Source organism: Ascaphus truei, chromosome 2 (assembly GCF_040206685.1).
Source record: "Ascaphus truei isolate aAscTru1 chromosome 2, aAscTru1.hap1, whole genome shotgun sequence".
NCBI lineage: Eukaryota > Metazoa > Chordata > Amphibia > Anura > Ascaphidae > Ascaphus > Ascaphus truei.
Window position 1 is genome coordinate 469,477,212 of NC_134484.1, and position 17,596 is coordinate 469,494,807.

A 17,596-nucleotide genomic window follows, 5' to 3' on the forward strand; every position below is an offset into this window, starting at 1 on the left:
GCACTTTTTATCGGATCCTTTACAAGTACCGGATCCGATTTATAAAAAACCCAACCGTATACTGTACATAGCATGCAGGAAACGAGACAGCGGCACGTGAGATATATAAACCTTTTCCACGGGAGTGCCACGGCCTCTTCCTGCATGCTATGTGTCACTTTGCTGTGGTCCCCGTGCACCCGTGGCAGAATCTCATTGAATATGTGAGTGCACCATTTCGCTAGCTAATAAATATATATATATATATATATATATATATATATATACACAAACACACACACATATATAGTTACATAGTAGATGAGGTTGAAAAAAGACGTACGTCCATCAAGTTCAACCTATGCTAAATTCAGACAACAGATACTTTATCCTATATCTGTACTTACTTATTGATCCAGAGGAAGGCAAACAGAAAACCCAGAGTCACATCATCCAATGATATCTCATAAGGGGAAAAATAAATTCCTTCCTGACTCCAAGAATTGGCAATCGGATTAATCCCTGGATCAACATCCTTCCCATGTATACTTATTTGGTATATCCCTGTATACCTTTCCTTAATAAAAAGATGTCCAACCTCCATGGGTAACTGCCCTTACTGTAAAGATCCCTTTCCTTTGTTGCTGGTGAAATCTCCTTTCCTCCAACCTAAAGGGATGCCCCCGAATCCTTTTGTACTACCCGTGGGATAAATAGTTCATATATAGATAACAGTTAAACTAACCTGAAATAGATGATAAAATAATTATTAAACTACATTACATATTAACCCCTTAGCCCACGGGTCACCTAGAAATGGCCTTCCATGGCTTGCTACAACAGGGTTAATATAAACATAAAATACATGCAATGCTTTACTGACCACTAAGGTAAAGAGGAGGTTAACCTATCCCACCACCCTTCCTGGGGTAACTACTCCCTTCACCCGCCACCTCTCGACTAATGGCTATGATTACTATTAGCCGAATGTGGTTAATAGTGTTTTTTGGGCATTAACACAAACACTTTAAGTAATGGTGGGTGAAAAAGGCAACAAAAAACCTCCACCGTTGGCATATAGCCAATAAAGAATATAACTTGTGAGCACATTCACATGTCTTAGGCCTGGGACATAGTAAGCGCTTAGGTGCTGCTGCTCGCTCTCGCTTGCTGCCGCTCGCTCTACCAGGAGCTTTTTGCTGTCCTGGCAGAGGAGACGGCAAGCGCGCTTGGGAGGCGGGTATCACTGTGTGTGTGTCACTTGGTAGCTGTCAGTGTGTGTGATTGGGTAACTGTGTGTGTCACTTTGAAGTGGTCTGTGTGTTTGTGTGTCACTGGGGAACCTGTGTGTGTGTGTGTGTGTGTGTGTGTGTGTGTGTGTGTGTGTGTGTGTGTATGTATATGTGTGTGTACATGTGAGAATAAATTATTTATTAACATTGTGCAACTTTGATAAATATATACATACACCACACATATATATATATATATACACACCACACACATATATATATACACACCACACACATATATATATATATATATATATATATATATATATATATATATATACACCACACATATACATATATATAATTACACACCACACATATACAAACACACACACACACATATATACACACACACACACACACACACACACACACACACACACACATATATATATACATACACACATACATATATCACACACACACACACACACACCACCTTGCTGCCACCACTGCTCCGGGACACAACCCCCCCCCCCCCCAGCGGCCGCGCAACACCCCTGCATCTCCCACGCGGGCAGGGAGGCAGCCACGGTGATCGGGGCAGAAGGGGGACACATCACCCGCTCTCCCCCCCACCCCCAGCGGCACAAGCCCCCTTCCATCTCCCGCAGGCTGACAGCCACAGGGATCGGGCAGAAGGGGGCACATCACCCGCTCCCCCCCCCTACACACACACACACGCGCCTCTATGCTGCCTCTGTCTTGTGCTGGACCGGCTGCAGCCCCATGACCGCTCCTCCGCTTCCCCGAGCCGCTCTCGGGGATGTTTCTCCTCCTCCGCACGCATCACCGCGCATGCGGAAGGAGGAACTATAGCCGCGCTGATAACAGATGCAGGGGCTTTGTGCATCTGTTCAGCGCGGCTCAGCGACGCTGAGTGCACTATGTCCTGGGCCTTAGACAGATCTGCAACCCTGCCTTTCAACCATTATCACCTAGCATACAGTGCTCCCACTGCAGCAAGGGATTCTGGGAAATGTTTTGCCTGGAAAATCTATTCACATGGAGCCCATTTAAGCAAATGCATTGCCGTTCCATGTGAATGGATTTTCGAGGCAAAAGCTGACACATGTGCTCATTTGCATGTTATTTCCCAGAATCCCTTGCTGCAGTGGGAGCACTGTATGCTAGGTGATAATGGTTGAAAGGCAGGGCTGCAGACCTGTCTAAGACATGTGAATGTGCTCACAAGTGATATTCTTTATTGGCTACATGCTAACGGTGGAGGTTTTTTGTTGCCTTTTTCACCCACCATAACTTAAAATGTAATGGTAAACCTACCCAGCCTAGAAATATTTCAAAGCAAGTATAAACCAAGTTCACACTGATGATACCCATCAAGGTTGAAACATGTCTGTGAGTGGTTTGGGTTGCATTGCAAGTCCCATGCTGTGCTTAAAAGCTGTGTGAACGGCGATGCATCAGCTTAAATGGGCTCTGTGAATGGATATTCCAGGCAAAAGGCAACACATTGTGTGCTCATTTGCATGTCATTTCCCAGAATCCCTTGCTGAAGTGGGAGCACTGTATGCTAGGTGATAATGGTTGAAAGGCAGGGTTGCAGACCTGTCTAAGGCCGCGCCTATAGTGCCGGCGACGCGTGATGTTGCCGTCGCCGCAAGCGAAAGTTGTATTTCGCTTTCTGGCGGCGTCGTGGGCGACCAGGCTCCTGATTGGTTCAGGGGCTGTCACATGAGGCGATAGCCCCTGAAAAATCAAATAATTATGGCTACCAACAATCGTGTCGCCCTGTCGCTTATGATTATATTATATAGCATGGATCCCCCTGGACCCCTTTTTGCCTCACTGGGTCCCCAGTTCATTCCCCTTACCTCCGGGGGGAGCGGGGGCGCTGGTGGAAGGATGAGCGCGCTTGCGGTGAACGCGCAGAGTGCAGGCAGGCAAACACATAGCCGGAGACTACCGGCGGCTCCCTCAGCAGGGCGCCGCCATCTTGGGCAGAATTGCGCATGCGCAGTGTATGCGCCAGAGTGGTGGCCTATAGGATAAGGCCTCCAGCAGGGACTACATGTTCCATGGGCCTCAGGGACAAGGTCACATGTCGTGCGAGAGCCAATAGGGCTGCAGCTTCCCCTGCAAGGGGAGATTGATACTTTTCGCGCACTGGGACTGCGAGTCAGTTGGAGCTGGGACGCCATCAGGGTGGGGTGTAGGTGTCTGTGGCACCTGCACTAGGCCAGATACCCCATTAGGCCCAAGCTAGTCCCCGACTCCCCTCAGCTTGTGGTTGCTGCAGGGACAGGCCCATAGATAGGGACACTGCCCTGTAGCATAATAGTTAAGGACACAGCTGCATTCTGGCCTCAGGTGCTCTGGGACCAGACATCCATCTACTGCAGAGACTATATCAACGGTGGTACAATCCCTGCGGGTTCCACCCACCGTAGAGGCGGAGGCTTCGTGGGTTACTGCAACGGATCCGTGGAACCCATCATAAGTACAGCATCTGCGCGCCCGGGTGTGGACACACCCGGCAGGTACCCAACTAAGTGCACCAACTCACCTTCACATTAGTGGGGCAGCGCTGTCGCACACACTTGCGTGGGTGGTTGATTCTGGGGACACAGGAAACGGTCTGGTGCCCGGAGCACCTCAGTACCCGCAGGGTTATGGACACGGTGTTGGGAAAGGCACGGTAAGGGGTTGTGGCCCTGCGAGGCCTAATATTGCGATGTTGGTGCTTATGTTATGATTGTTCTATGTCTATAGTAAATTGTTATTGTTTTACTGCATCAGTGTGTATTATTCATATTTGGTCCTGCACGGGGCTATCCCACATAGATAGGATCCCGCGCATGTCATCGAGGCAGGCAGTGGAAAGGTTAATTACTTCCTTAGGCCTGTATGTGTATTACAGCCTTGAATAATGTATCAGTATTCAAGGGCGGGCCTAGCAACTTCTGAGGATGTCAATCTGAGGGGTGGATATTGGTTGGAACACCCCCTGCTGTGTGTGGGCCAATCTGTATCCGGCTCTGGCTTGCTATGAGTCAGAGTTAGAGACACTCCCCAAAGATGATAAAAAGTGTGACATCCTCCCAAATTAGTCAGTTGAGTTCTGGAAGACAGTTTAAGAAGAAGTCTGATTGAATAGAGAGAGAACAGTCTCTCCCTCCCACCCAGGAGGGGCTGGGAGGGAAGGGAATTATGCTGCTTAGGGCAGGGCTCTGATTTAGACAGATAGGGAGAGAAATAAGCAAATGATGCTGAGGAATATGTGAAACCTGCTATTCTCTGTCCTGGAGCTGACTGCCAATAAATATCAGAAAAGACAATGCTGTGTGTTCCTGTCTCTGTGAATGGAGGAATGTCAGTAGGGGCTCATCCCCTGAACATCTACAGGGGATCCTTGCTGGCTGGAGGCGTTGCACCAAGTGAGATCAAGGTACCTGTCTTTCCTGTCCTGCTTCTCCCCACACCACCGCGGAGCGCTCACCCCTCCTGTTGCCGACAGGTACGCAGCCCAACACCTAGAGGTAGCTGGAGAGAGCATACCCCCCCCAATCTCACTTAGGGGTGGGGGTATATATATATGTGTGTGTGTGTCTGTGTATATATATATATATATATGTGTATATATATATATATGTGTATATATATATATATATATATATATATATATATCTATATATATATATATATATATATATATATATATATATATATATACACACACAGACACACACCATAAAAAATGAATTTTAAACATAGATTTTCGCTGATGATTACTAGGCCCTCTCATCTTTTTTACCTTAGTGGCTAACCACTAAGGTATTAAAGTGTTTAACCCCTCCCACCACAACCCCCCATATTTTGGCCATTGAAAAGCATAAAAGTATACATACTTTTTAATTTTTTTTTTTACAATACATCATAACTACTAAACCATTAAATACATTGGGTGGCACTGTGGCTAGCTAAGCCATCAACAGTGAATAAAAGTGTTATTGCTGTAGCCCTGCTGGGATGAAGGACATCCTTCTCCACCTCCTGTGGGGAACCCACAAAAAGTAATGCAATAAAGTCCCGATGCCCAACCATAACAATAACACCAATAAACAAGCTAAATAATCCCTGTCCGATGACAAAAAAAAATGACTTTTAACCCTGCAATGTGTTGCGGGGCTGCTCTGGCAGTGAGGGGGTTAAAGGCATGGTGCGAGCTGGCCCTTTAAATGTGACTAGCATTATGTTGCCGTAGCGACCGTGGCTGTGTTGCTGCTCCATGGGACACGCCCCCCCCAGCTGTGAGTGTGTCAGTGTGCATGAGCTGGTGATATGGGGACAATGTGCTGGGAACAGGATCAGGGAGGACTGAAGTGGTGAGTGGAACAAGGGCACAGAGAATGGGGGGGGGGGGGGGGAGAGACAGAGAATGGGGGGAGAGAGAAAGAAAATGGAGGAGAGACACAGAATGAGAGGAAGGGGAGGGAGAGAATGGGGAGAGGGAGAGAATGGGGGAGAGAGAGAAAGATAGGGAATGGGGGGGAGAGAGAGACACAGAGAATGGGGGGGAGAGAGACAGAAAATGGAAGAGAGACACAGGGAGAGAGGGAGGGGAGGGGGAGAGAATGGGGAGAGGGAGAGAATGGGGGAGAGGGAGAGAATGGGGGAGAGAGAATTGGGAGAGAGAGCGAGAGAATGTGGGGGGGAGAGAGAGAATGGGGGGCGAGAGAGAGAATGGGGGGGGGGAGAGAGAATGAGAATGAGGGGACAGAGACAGGGAATGGGGGGAGGGAAACAGAAAATGGAGGTGAGACACAGAGAATGGGGGAGGGGGGAGAGAGACAAAGAATGGGGGAGAGAGAGAGACAAAGAATGGGGAGAGAGACAGAGAATGGGGGGAGGGAGAGAGACAGAGAATGGGGGAGAGAGTGAGACAGAGAATGGGGGCGAAAGGCACATAGAATGAGGAAGAGAGACAGAGAATGGGGGGGGAGAGACAGAAAATGAAGGAGAGACACAGAATGAGAGGGAGAGAGAGAGGGGAGAGAGGGAGAGAATTGGGAGAGCGCGAGAGAATGGGGGGAGAGAGAATGAGGGGAGGGAGAAAGAGACAGGGAAGGGTGGAATGAGAATGTTCGGGTGGGGAGAACGAGAATAGAGGGATATGGGGGGAGGGAGAGAGAAAGGGGGGGGTGTGTGTGTGAGAGAAGGGGGGACAGAGCGGGGTAGAGAGACATAAAGGAGAAGGGGCGCAGTTGGTGATATCATTTGTTTTATAAAAAAATTTTTTTTTAATGTGTCCCGGTTTTACTTTTGTAAATCTGGTCACCCTAATTAAGGGGTAAGTCCAAAAAACACACAACACCGTTCTCAAAGCAGCGTAAGACTCGAGTTATTCTGCACTCACCGACCGCCTCATAAGGAAATACACCGGATTACATTTTTTAAAAACTTTTAATTCATCAACTTTACAAATAGAACCTATATTATTAAAGGGATCGACGCTCGGGGGTAGTACTGAATAATACTGATATAACCTTCAGTGCTTACTTTGTGACAGGCTATTTATCCTCGCCGTATAAAGATAATAACCTTCTGTCGTTTCATACATAAGAGTGAGGGGATAATAAGCCCTGAAGGCCCAGAGCTACAAACGGTGAGAAGCCTTAGCGCGCCTTTAGTCCCGTTGATCTGCACAGTCGGCACTCGACATTTGTCCCGGGACAAATATGGTCACCAGGGATGCCGCCTTCTACTGAAGGCTAACCCGGAGACTTTTTGCAATATTTTTTTTAAAATATTTAATTCTCTTACCCGCGGCATCTCCCCCCCCCCCCTGCAAGGTCCAGTCAGCATGGCATCCCGACGTCAAATGTGGCGTCAAGTTGCCATGACAACGGGGTGCCGTATGGTGCTGAAGCATCACCTGACACCCATTGTCATAGCAACGGAACGCCACGTGGTGCCGTGGCGTCACGTAGCGTCCCGTTCTCATGGCAACGCGGCACCATTGCATTTACGCACCCATGTTGATGGGATTTGCAGGGGGAGATGACGAGATGTCGCTACCCAGAGATTTTTCGGGTAAACCGGTTGTCTCCGAGTCAAACCCGGAGTGGTGGCAACCCTGATGGTCACCCTAATGCTGAAGCTTAGCACCCTTCTGTGGATCTGGGCCCAAGTGTGAATATACCTCCCATATAATAATTAGGTAAACATGATGTTTTAGTTGCATATTTTGCACAAATTGCTTTTTTATTTATACTTTCTGTTTAATCTGTTTAATAGTAGGTATAGTTTTGAAGGGAGCACTCAGAAATCAGATGTGTAAGAAAAGCTTACTCTATATTGAATCCATTTTCAGAGGAGGTACAATCATGGTGACGTTTCAGGGTGCCAAACGCTTTCCTCAGACCTAGCACCCGTTAAGAGTGATTCCTGTGTGCTTCTTTCAAAACTTTACCTACAGTACAACTAAATGTGTGGAATCAGCTGGTTTAGCTCACACTGCTAGAACTGTTGGCCTGAATAACAGAAGTTGTGTGGGTTCAACTTCTGATCTTGTTGGGTCTGACACCATACACCTTTCCTCATAAGGTGCCTTAGACTTGTCAACACAATAACACTAGGGTTATCATGGTATGTCCATATTTTCCCAGACATGTCTAGCTTGTTTCTTAAATCACCGTTCAGGGGCACATTTTTAAATATCTAAAACCGTCTGGGATTTTTTATATTGATTGTTTTTCCCCAAAGAAGAGTTGAAGTTCAACTCTGAACTAGAACTTCAACTTGAAAGATGGCAGCGGTGCTGCGGCAAAAGATGGGGGCTGGCAGCTGCGGAGGACCATGGATGGAGGGCTACATCACTGCTCTCTTCTACCGCCATGGTCATCCTTCGCAGCCGCCATCCCTGCTAGACTCATCAGCCACATACAGTCTTTCTGTTTGGAGCCCTACTTAGACAAGGGTTAATGCCCTGTCACAATTAAAATATGGTAACACCACTATCTCCAACTCACATTGTATTCATGTGTTATATATGCTGTGCACTACATGTTGTCAGCCCCCTCCTCCCTCCATCTCTCAGCCCCCTCTTCCCCTCCATCTCTCAGCCCCTCTCCTCCCTCCATCTCTCAGCCCCTCTCCTCCCTCCATCTCTCAGCCCCTCTCCTCCCTCCATCTCTCAGCCCCTCTCCATCTCTCAGCCCCTCTCCTTCCTCCATCTCAGCCCCTCTCCTCCCTCCATCTCTCAGCCCCTCTCCATCTCTCAGCCCCTCTCCTTCCTCCATCTCTCAGCCCCTCTCCTCCCTCCATCTCTCATCCCCTCTCCTCCCTCCATCTCTCATCCCCTCTCCTCCCTCCATCTCTCATCCCCTCTCCTCCCTCCATCACTCATCCCCTCTCCTCCCTCCATCACTCATCCCCTCTCCTCCCTCCATGACTCACCCCCTCTCCTCCCTCCATCTTTCAGCCCCTCTCCTCCCTCCATCCCTCAGCCCTCTCCTCCCTCCATCCCTCAGCCCCCTCCTGCCTCCATCTCTCAACCCCCTCCACCTCTCATCCCCTCTCCTCCCTCCATCTCTCAGCCCCTCTCCTCCCTCCGTCTCTCTGCCCCTCTCCTCCTTCCATCTCTCAGCCCCTCCTACCTCCATCTCTCAGCCCCTCTCCTCCCTCCATCTCTCAGCCCCTCTCCTCCCTCTATCAGCCCCCTCCTCCCTCCCTCTATCAGCCCCCTCCTCCCTCCATCTCTCAACCCCCTCCTCCCTCCATCTCTCATCCCCTCTCCTCCCTCCCTCATCCCCTCCTCCCTCCATCTCTCAGCCCCTCCTCCCTCCATCTCTCAGCCCCTCTCCTCCCTCCATCTCTCAGCCACCTCCTCCCCTCCATCTCTCAACCCCTCTCCTTCCTCCATCACTCAGCCCCCTTCCTCCCCCAGCCCCCTCCTCCCTCCATCTCTCAGGCCCTCTCCTTCCTCCATCACTCAGCCCCCTTCCTCCCCCAGCTCCCTCCATCTCTCAGCCCCCACCTCCCCCAGGACCACTCTTTCCTCCATCTCTCAGCCCCGCTCCCCTCAACCTCACAGCTCTCCTTCTCACAGCTCCCTTCCTCACAACTCCCCTCCTCCACCCAGACCACCCCTCCTATTCCTCTCAGCCCCGGCCTCCTCCTCTCGGCCTCCTATTCGCAGGTCCATCTCTGCAGTGGTGCCAGGTGGCGACCAGTTTCTTTCGCCAGCTACGCAAATGCCTATATGACTGGCAACTGTTTATCATCAAGCCTGAGGGGTTAGGTAGAGACTTCTCGGTGCTGCCGGCATACTACCGGGACTTACTAAGGGCCTGGAGCCAGGTTTCCGCGACCAGGAAAGGACAGGCGGCGGTGGGGGTTGGTTTCCTCGTTGATCCCCTGCTGTTTAATCCATCAGTGAGGGCTCGGATGTTGGATTCACCCTATATCTGCCACCAACTAATCCTGGTGCGGGTGACCAGAGTCGGGGATCTCCTGGACTACGAACAATGGGACTGGGTAGGGGCAGAAGTGCTCATGCACCATATGGGTCTGCCTACTGCCCGCATTCCTTGTCGTCTGATCCAGGAGATTAAAGATGCCATCCACCCCGACTCTCGCACCTTCATCGAGGGGGTATTGCAGACCGGAGAGCCCTGCCCACCTATCACCCCCAGCTCTCTGGATCTTTGTGTGGGACCAAAGCCACAGCAACTCCCTCAGGCTCCTCTCGCCCCCAACCTCAGCAGGTTGGAGGACATGTCCCCGGCATGTTTCCGCGGCATGCCGAGGAAAGGCCTATACTCTTTCATGCTCCATACAGTGTACTACCTCGCCCTTGTCGCCTGCCCCGATGCCATCTGGAGACAGGTACTTCTTGCAAACGAGGGCGAGAGGCCCCGGTGGAGGGAACTCTATTCAGAGTTGTTTCCCCGTCCTGCTGAGGATTTGAGTTGGAGAGTCCTCCACGGTGCACTGAGCACGGTAGAGTACTTGGCCCACTTCACAGACTCCCCCATCACCTGCCCCTTCTGTGGCGAGAGGGAGTCCGTGTACCATATTTATTTTAGCTGCGCCAGACTGCAGCCCCTCTTATCCACCTTGAGGGGCCTTCTCCTGCAGTTATGGCTGCACTTTTCCCCTCACCTTTTTATTTTTGGGTGCCCAGTGTCCCGGGACAATAAGCCTAGGGATCTCCTCATCAACCTGCTCCTGGCATTGGCTAAGCTAGCCATTTATAAGACCAGGAAGCAGTGTCTGGAGAGGGAGGTCCCAACAAACATCGTGGCCATGTTCCGGGCGCAGGTGCGCTCCCGTATCCGAGTACACGTACACCGAGTCCACTGGGACGGTTTCAGAGTTTGGCTCCCAGTGGGCGTCAGGCGGGGTGCGCTGCTCGATATCCCCCACTCTGGATTATTTTGTGCTAACCCTTCATTTTTAGTGCATTTTATTTTATTTACAGCGCACTTGTTGTTGGTTTAATTTTATATTTGTTTGGCTGGTTTTTCTTTGTTCTACTTGGTTCCCAAGAATTCGCCGGCCAATCAGCAAAACCAGGTCAAAATAGACCTCCTCTCAGTCTCAGACTTCCCCCGCACAGACCCCCTCTCGCTGCGCAGCACTTACTTGGTGGTAGACAATTCAGGGACGAAGGTCCGCCCGGTAGCGACGAGAGGACCACTGATGGCAGCGGTGCAATGGGGAGGGGTGACAGCTGCTTAGGGGCACCATGGCGGCAGAGGAGGAGGACCATGGCGGCAGCGGCATTAGAAAGTAATGAGGGACCCCGCCCCAGCAGACACCAGAAGTTGTTATTGACTTCTGGTCATATACCGCTGGGGCGGGCTCCCTCGCTGCTCTCTGCTGCCAGCACCGCCATGGTCCTCCTCCTCTGCCGCCATGCCCCGCCTTCTCCGCCGCTGCCGTCCTTCAACTCTTTGGGAGAAAAATAATAATGGCAAAATCCCGAACAAAAAGGCCTGTCATGCCCGGCAAAATACGGACGTATGGTAAGCCTAAATAACACCATACCTTTGAATCCAGCATTGAGACGTCGGAATCAACGGAGGGTGAGCACCAGCGAGGGAACACCCTTTACCGAAAGACTTGTGAGTGACGGTGCGCCATTTTGTTGCTATCTATTTTTCATACGCTTTAATCTGTTGGCAACCCCATGGCACAGGTGTAACAAGACTTCCTGTTCCCGTGGCCGCCGGCGCCCAAGCAAAAGTCTGCGGTGCTGGGTATAGCGTCTGCCGCGACTGCGCTACGGGGGGGGGCGCCGTGCTTCTGATTGGCGCCCACCGCGGGGTTAATCCTCCTGGTGCCGCGACCGAGGCAGCGAGAAACGGGGGGGGGGCGTTTTATTTTATTTCGTTATAAACCTCTTTTTTTTTTTTTTTTTTAAAGGTGGACTTCTCATGCTTCTTTAACCCATTGACTGCCAGAAAGTCTTGCAAGACATTACCAAGACGCAGCGTCTTCCAGTCAGAATGTGTCGCCCTCTTTCTGCCGGAGGGTGCAGTGTACGTGATCGTCTGGCAGTGATGAGGTTAAAGCAGATATCTACACTGAACGCCAATTGATTTGAATAATAATAATAATGATTTGGGAATTAGGGGATCGCGCCTTGCCTTTTGCAGCGCTGGTTTTATTATTTTTTTGTTTGTTATTTTGTTTGAAATATTAAGTGCCTGGAAGATTAAAATGGAGCGCTCCCTAGAGCCCAGTGCGGTAACCATGGTAACGTGAGGAGCTAGAGACTAAATCACGATTGTTTACATTAGAAAAACACAAACGAGCAGGACGCGTTTAGGGGACGAGATACTAACCTCATGATTTAAACCCAGAGAGGCTTCTGGGAGGGATCGCTTCTTTAATACACTGTGCTGATTCCCCGCCAGGATGCACATTTCACAAACGCCCCCTCCGTCCCTAGTTACACTATGAGGAGGCAAATCGATGTTGGCACTAGAGCATTGTAAGGGTTAACAGCTTCTGCAGCAGCGCCAGCCACTCCGACAGCTGAGCCTGTGATGGAGATCAGGGGAGGGGAATCTCTGCAATACATGCATGGATAATACCAGGGAATAAGAGCCAGGAATAGCCACAGCACCCTGCTGCCTGCAGCAACCCACGGCTGAGGCATCTATGGAGGCGTGAGTATGTACGAGGGGATGTATGTATAACACGCTCATACACGGCGGTGCATGCAAACACATACAGGTCCATACTGACAGAAACACATATATGTCACATATACAGGTCCATACTGACAGATACATATATCACACATACAGGTCCTTACAATTCATACGTGTGTGTGTGTGTGTGTGTGTGTGTGTGTGTATATATATAATGTGTGTGTATATATATATATATAAAATACTGTAGATATTGACACATGCAATCATATGCACAGGGTCCTATTTAAATATCGGCAGATACATAGTGAGGCTTGTACTGTATGTACAGGAGAATACACATTACCAAATATAGAGTAATATACATGTAGGCTCAGACACGTATGTATACATACAATGCCCAATAACATACACACGCAAACACGTAGTGATACAGCCGTGATGTACAATCATATTATGCATACAGGCAGCCTAGAAATCCTGGCTGGAAGCTGCCGTCGTGTCTGTGTTTGCTGCGCATACGTATATAATAAGGGTGTATATAGTTAAAACACGATATTTTTGCATCTGAAAGCTTGGGGTTTCCATGGATGTGCTGCCTGGTAATTCCAGCCGTTTTGGTTTGAACACTCGGCACATTGTGTCAGTATGTTGTATGATCTCCTGCTGTGAGGCACACACACCCCTGTGCGAGCCTTTTGTGCTGACATTGGTACACAGGGAGCTTGTGGGGCCTGCTCACTTTGGGGCTTATGCAGAGAGGTACGGAGCAGAAAGGTTTAAATTCGCCGCAGGTTTGACATTTAATTGTGTCCTATGCAGGGTACTCTGGTAGCGCGGTGTGCAGGAAATTACTAATTAGGCGAGTTTCACTTGGCGTGAAACTCGCCATTCTGAGGCGCGCGGTATCTGGCCACAATACAGCCAACTTTTGTTGGCGGGCAAAATTTCCCCTGAACGCGCCATTTGGTAGCTCCGATTGGCGCGTTCATGCGCATCGGAGCTACTGGAATCGTGCGTGTTTCCGCATTGGCGAAATCACGCTTCTCGCCACACGTCTGGCGAATTTGAATTGGCCCGCCAAGTTCTCGCCACTAACTGCCTACATGAGGAATGTTTTGCCTCTAACCTGGCGAAATGTAACTTTACGTTCCTCTCTGCATAAGCCCCTTTGTTCTGTATCTGCCTAACCCATCCACAGCTGGAGGACCCTGCAGTTTTATTGTTAGAAGACAGGGGGTGTATCTCGCAGTGAGCTTCAGTGGCAAACATGCAGCCACCTCTGGGGTGGAATCCATTTAGCACACGGGCAGCCTCTGTATGAAAGAAAGCAAGAATTGTATGTACTCTACTGACTAGTAGGGGGGTACGCTGGCGTGTCCTGGGTATTATAGAGTATGTTCTTCAGTTAAATTCTAAACTCACAATGATAATGCTCTGACACTAAAACACGGCCTGGGTGCTGATACGGGGTTTGGAAATGAATACTGCACCCGCGCCCAATATTAATATATACAATGGGACAATGCACACAGGGCTGCTGACAGGTTTCATGGGGCTCAGGACTAGGGTTTAGACCGCCCCCCCCCCCCCCACGTGTCGGCGGCCCAGCGGAGAGTGGCGCCTGCGCGGGAGGCCGCAGTCACAGCGGAGAGTGACGCCTGCGCGGGAGGCCGTAGTAACAGCGGAGAGTGGCGCCTGCGCGGGAGGCCGCAGTAACAGCGGAGTGGCGCCTGCGCGGGAGGCCGCAGTAACAGCGGAGAGTGACGCCTGCGCGGGAGGCCGCAGTAACAGCGGAGAGTGGCGCCTGCGCGGGAGGCCGCAGTAACAGCGGAGAGTGGCGCCTGCGCGGGAGGCTGCAAAAACAGCGGAGAGTGGCGCCTGCGCGGGAGGCCGCAATCACAGCGGAGAGTGGCGGCTGCGCGGGAGGCCGCAATCACAGCGGAGAGTGGCGGCTGCGCGGGAGGCCGCAGTAACAGCGGAGAGTGGCGCCTGCGCGGGAGGCCGCAGTAACAGCGGAGAGTGGCGCTTGCGCGGGAGGCCGCAGTAACAGCGGAGAGTGGCGCCTGCGCGGGAGGCCGCAGTAACAGCGGAAAGTGGCGCCTGCGCGGGAGGCCGCAGTAACAGCGGAAAGTGGCACCTGCGCGGGAGGCCGAAATCACAGCGGAGAGTGGCGGCTGCGCGGGAGGCCGCAGTAACAGCGGAGAGTGGCGCCTGCGCGGGAGGCCGCAGTAACAGCGGAGAGTGGCGCTTGCGCGGGAGGCCGCAGTAACAGCGGAGAGTGGCGCCTGCGCGGGAGGCCGCAGTAACAGCGGAAAGTGGCGCCTGCGCGGGAGGCCGCAGTAACAGCGGAAAGTGGCACCTGCGCGGGAGGCCGAAATCACAGCGGAGAGTGGCGCCTGCGCGGGAGGCCGCAGTAACAGCGGAGAGTGGCGCCTGCGCGGGAGGCCGCAGTAACAGCGGAGAGTGGCGCCTGCGCGGGAGGCCGCAGTCACAGCGGAGAGTGACGCCTGCGCGGGAGGCCGCAGTAACAGCGGAGAGTGGCGCCTGCTGCAGCGGGGGAGGAAATCTGGGGCCCGGCAACCGGACACGGAGCGGCGCCGGGACAGCCTTTCACCTCTAAAGGAACAGCAGGTCCTTGCAAAGGGGGTAAATAACACATATTCCTAAAAAGTTGCTCCTATTACCTGCCATCCTCCTCCAGCACCGGCCCATCTATTAGCTGAGTTGGTGGTTGCAGCAACTCTCTGCTGGTGAAGAGGTTGATCTGCTGCTGCACCTTCTCTGCACTCATTCTGTCCCCTGTGTCTCACAGTGCATTGCTTTCCTGGGACAGTCATACGCCAGCAGTGGACAACTCCAGTCCACCAACAAGTCAGGTTTTAAGGATATCCCTGCTGCAGCACAGGTGGCTAAGTCAATGACTGCACCACCTGTGCTGAAGCAGGGATAGCCTGAAACCGTGACCTGTTGGTGGCCCTTGAGGACTAGAGTTGGCCGCCCCTGCCATGGGCAGTAAGCAGCGCTGATACTCTGTGGTACCAGTGGGCAGTAAGGAGGTTTCCCCCTGGCATGCATGTCTGTGCTTCATGTTGCTGCTCCCCAGCAGGCACACACTGCAGGTCTCCTCTAACATGCAGGCAGGAGAGAAACAATGTCACAGAGGCCAGGCCTGTGTGAAATCACCACCGCCATCTAAGTAATGGGGCAGGTTACCGCTGCACGCGGGACATGGAATGTCAGCAAAGTGGCAGGAAAAATGGCAGCACACTAAAGACAGAGAAATGTGCAGAGATGGCTGCGGAGACACTTACATGTGTCCTGTTTTCTTTTTTCAGGACAGACCGTTGGTGTGAAATCCTATAAAAGGATCGGATGACCTTCCTCGCGGGTGTCTGACGCACACAAGTCTGCATGGACAAGACCCTTCTATGAACCTTGATAGAGACATGTGGAGGATACCCAGTGTGAGACTTTGCAGCTAAGAACATCGCTCAGCTGGAAGTGCCACGTGTTTTTGGAAGAGGACGGAGGAACAAAAGGCAGCCTATTGAGTATTTGAGTGGTCACCTTAAACCATATCTCCATAGAATGTTGCAACACCAATTAACAACACTTTAACAAGACAATCTTTATCCTGTGGCTGCATGACCTTCAGCTGTTCTTTCTTTCCCACAATTTCCATTGCTGTGTACTACAGTTTTCTTTTGTTCTATATGTCCTGCAGAATTGATGGGGAAACACATCTCACAGGGCAAGTACTAAATTACTTTTCAACTTACTGTACATTACCAAACATTCATCTCGTGACACAGACTCTCGGCTCCCTTTTCAGCATTTTTCTTTCAAGCCATTGCTCCCAAAAGCCCTTTTTGTTAGGAAGAAACATGGAGAGCAAGAACAACAAAGAACAGGACACGCAGAATGGCGTGATCACATCCGAGATGCTCAAATCAAGGACTGGAGAGTTTGACCTGGAGTCCATCCTTTTCCTGAAGCTCAGGGGCCTGGGACTTTATGAACTGGGGTGCGTAGGAGAGTGCTTGAACCTTGAGCGTCTAGATCTGTCGAACAATAACATCACCCACTTGGGAGCCCTGTCTTCTCTGAAGTTGATGGTGGCTCTAAATGTATCTTCAAACAGGGTGTCTTCTCTGGAAGCTTTGGGGTCCTGTGACAGCTTGCAAACCCTCAACGTGGCTGGCAACCTCCTGTGTGGGGTCGATAGCTTGCAGTGCTTGAAGGGACTGCGTAGGCTGGAGAGCATACGGTTACGGGATCCTGTTTATAACCTGAGCAACCCTCTCTGCGGCAATGGTACTTACAGGCATGCTGTTCTGGACACCATCCCCAGTCTCCAGGTGGTTGATGGAGAGAGGGTCTCAGGTTGTGGGAGTGACCTCTACCACTTGTGCAAGGACATTGATAACTCTTTGATGAAGAAGTTCATCAGCAATGGGACGGTGGAGGTGTCAGGGGCCATCAAGCCCTGGGTGGAAGAGAGATATTGGGACCTAAAACCAACTCCAAGCATAATCATTGAGGAAGCCTACAAGCAGTTCAATGATGTGCTGCAAGAGTGTAAAGAACTGGGCAAGAGAGCAGATGACACCATTGCACAGGCTGAGAGGGCTCTCAGCATTAGAAATGACCCCAACTCTTATGCATTTTGAAGAAGAATTTGCCATACCGTATAGTGTTAGGACATTTGCCAACATGACATTCACTTTACAGCTCGTTTGCAGGAGCCACTTGCATTATACAGTTAGAATAGTTGTAACAAGATGTTTATTTCACTGCTACTAACCACCAATAGATGCTTTTTGTTACTATCTATCTATGAGCAGTAATATAAAAGCATTGTACTTATAGAGCATGTCGAGATGTTCCACCTATCTGTAGTCTGTATGTATAATAAAATAAGCCTTTGCTGTAGTTGTGTTCTGGGCAGGAGACCAAAAACCCAAAAAGCACATTCTGTTGTGATTACATTTACCTGTATAGTTTATAAATGGGATGGTCCTATTATGACACGTGCGTCCTACCAAACACAAGGATACAAACAAAAATGATGTGTATATTGCAGGCCTCTAGGGCGTTGTAGGAGACGAACGCAGGGGTACAACCAGAGAGACACGTTTGGGGGAAATAAACCATGGCTTTAATTCGGCCCTTGGCTTCATACAATACATCTTTAAG

At 50.7% G+C, this 17,596-nt stretch overlaps 1 protein-coding gene across 5 annotated transcripts; it reads left to right on the forward strand.

The window, feature by feature from the left end:
• The first annotated feature begins 2,480 nt into the window (after positions 1-2,480).
• Positions 2,481-17,332, forward strand: LRRC61 (leucine rich repeat containing 61). 5 transcript variants are annotated; one of them, XM_075588238.1, is made up of 3 exons: positions 5,573-5,617; positions 12,193-12,412; positions 15,736-17,332. In XM_075588238.1, the coding sequence occupies exon 3, from the start codon at positions 16,045-16,047 to the stop codon at positions 17,068-17,070; it is 1,026 nt and encodes a 341-aa protein (XP_075444353.1). In that variant the 5' UTR covers positions 5,573-5,617; positions 12,193-12,412; positions 15,736-16,044; the 3' UTR covers positions 17,071-17,332. The 5 variants fall into 5 exon arrangements, with proteins under 5 accessions (XP_075444357.1, XP_075444355.1, XP_075444353.1 ...); XM_075588242.1 differs by lacking the exons at positions 5,573-5,617; positions 12,193-12,412 and adding an exon at positions 2,481-4,680; XM_075588240.1 differs by lacking the exon at positions 12,193-12,412 and having other exon boundaries at positions 5,527-5,617.
• Positions 17,333-17,596: the final 264 nt, after the last annotated feature.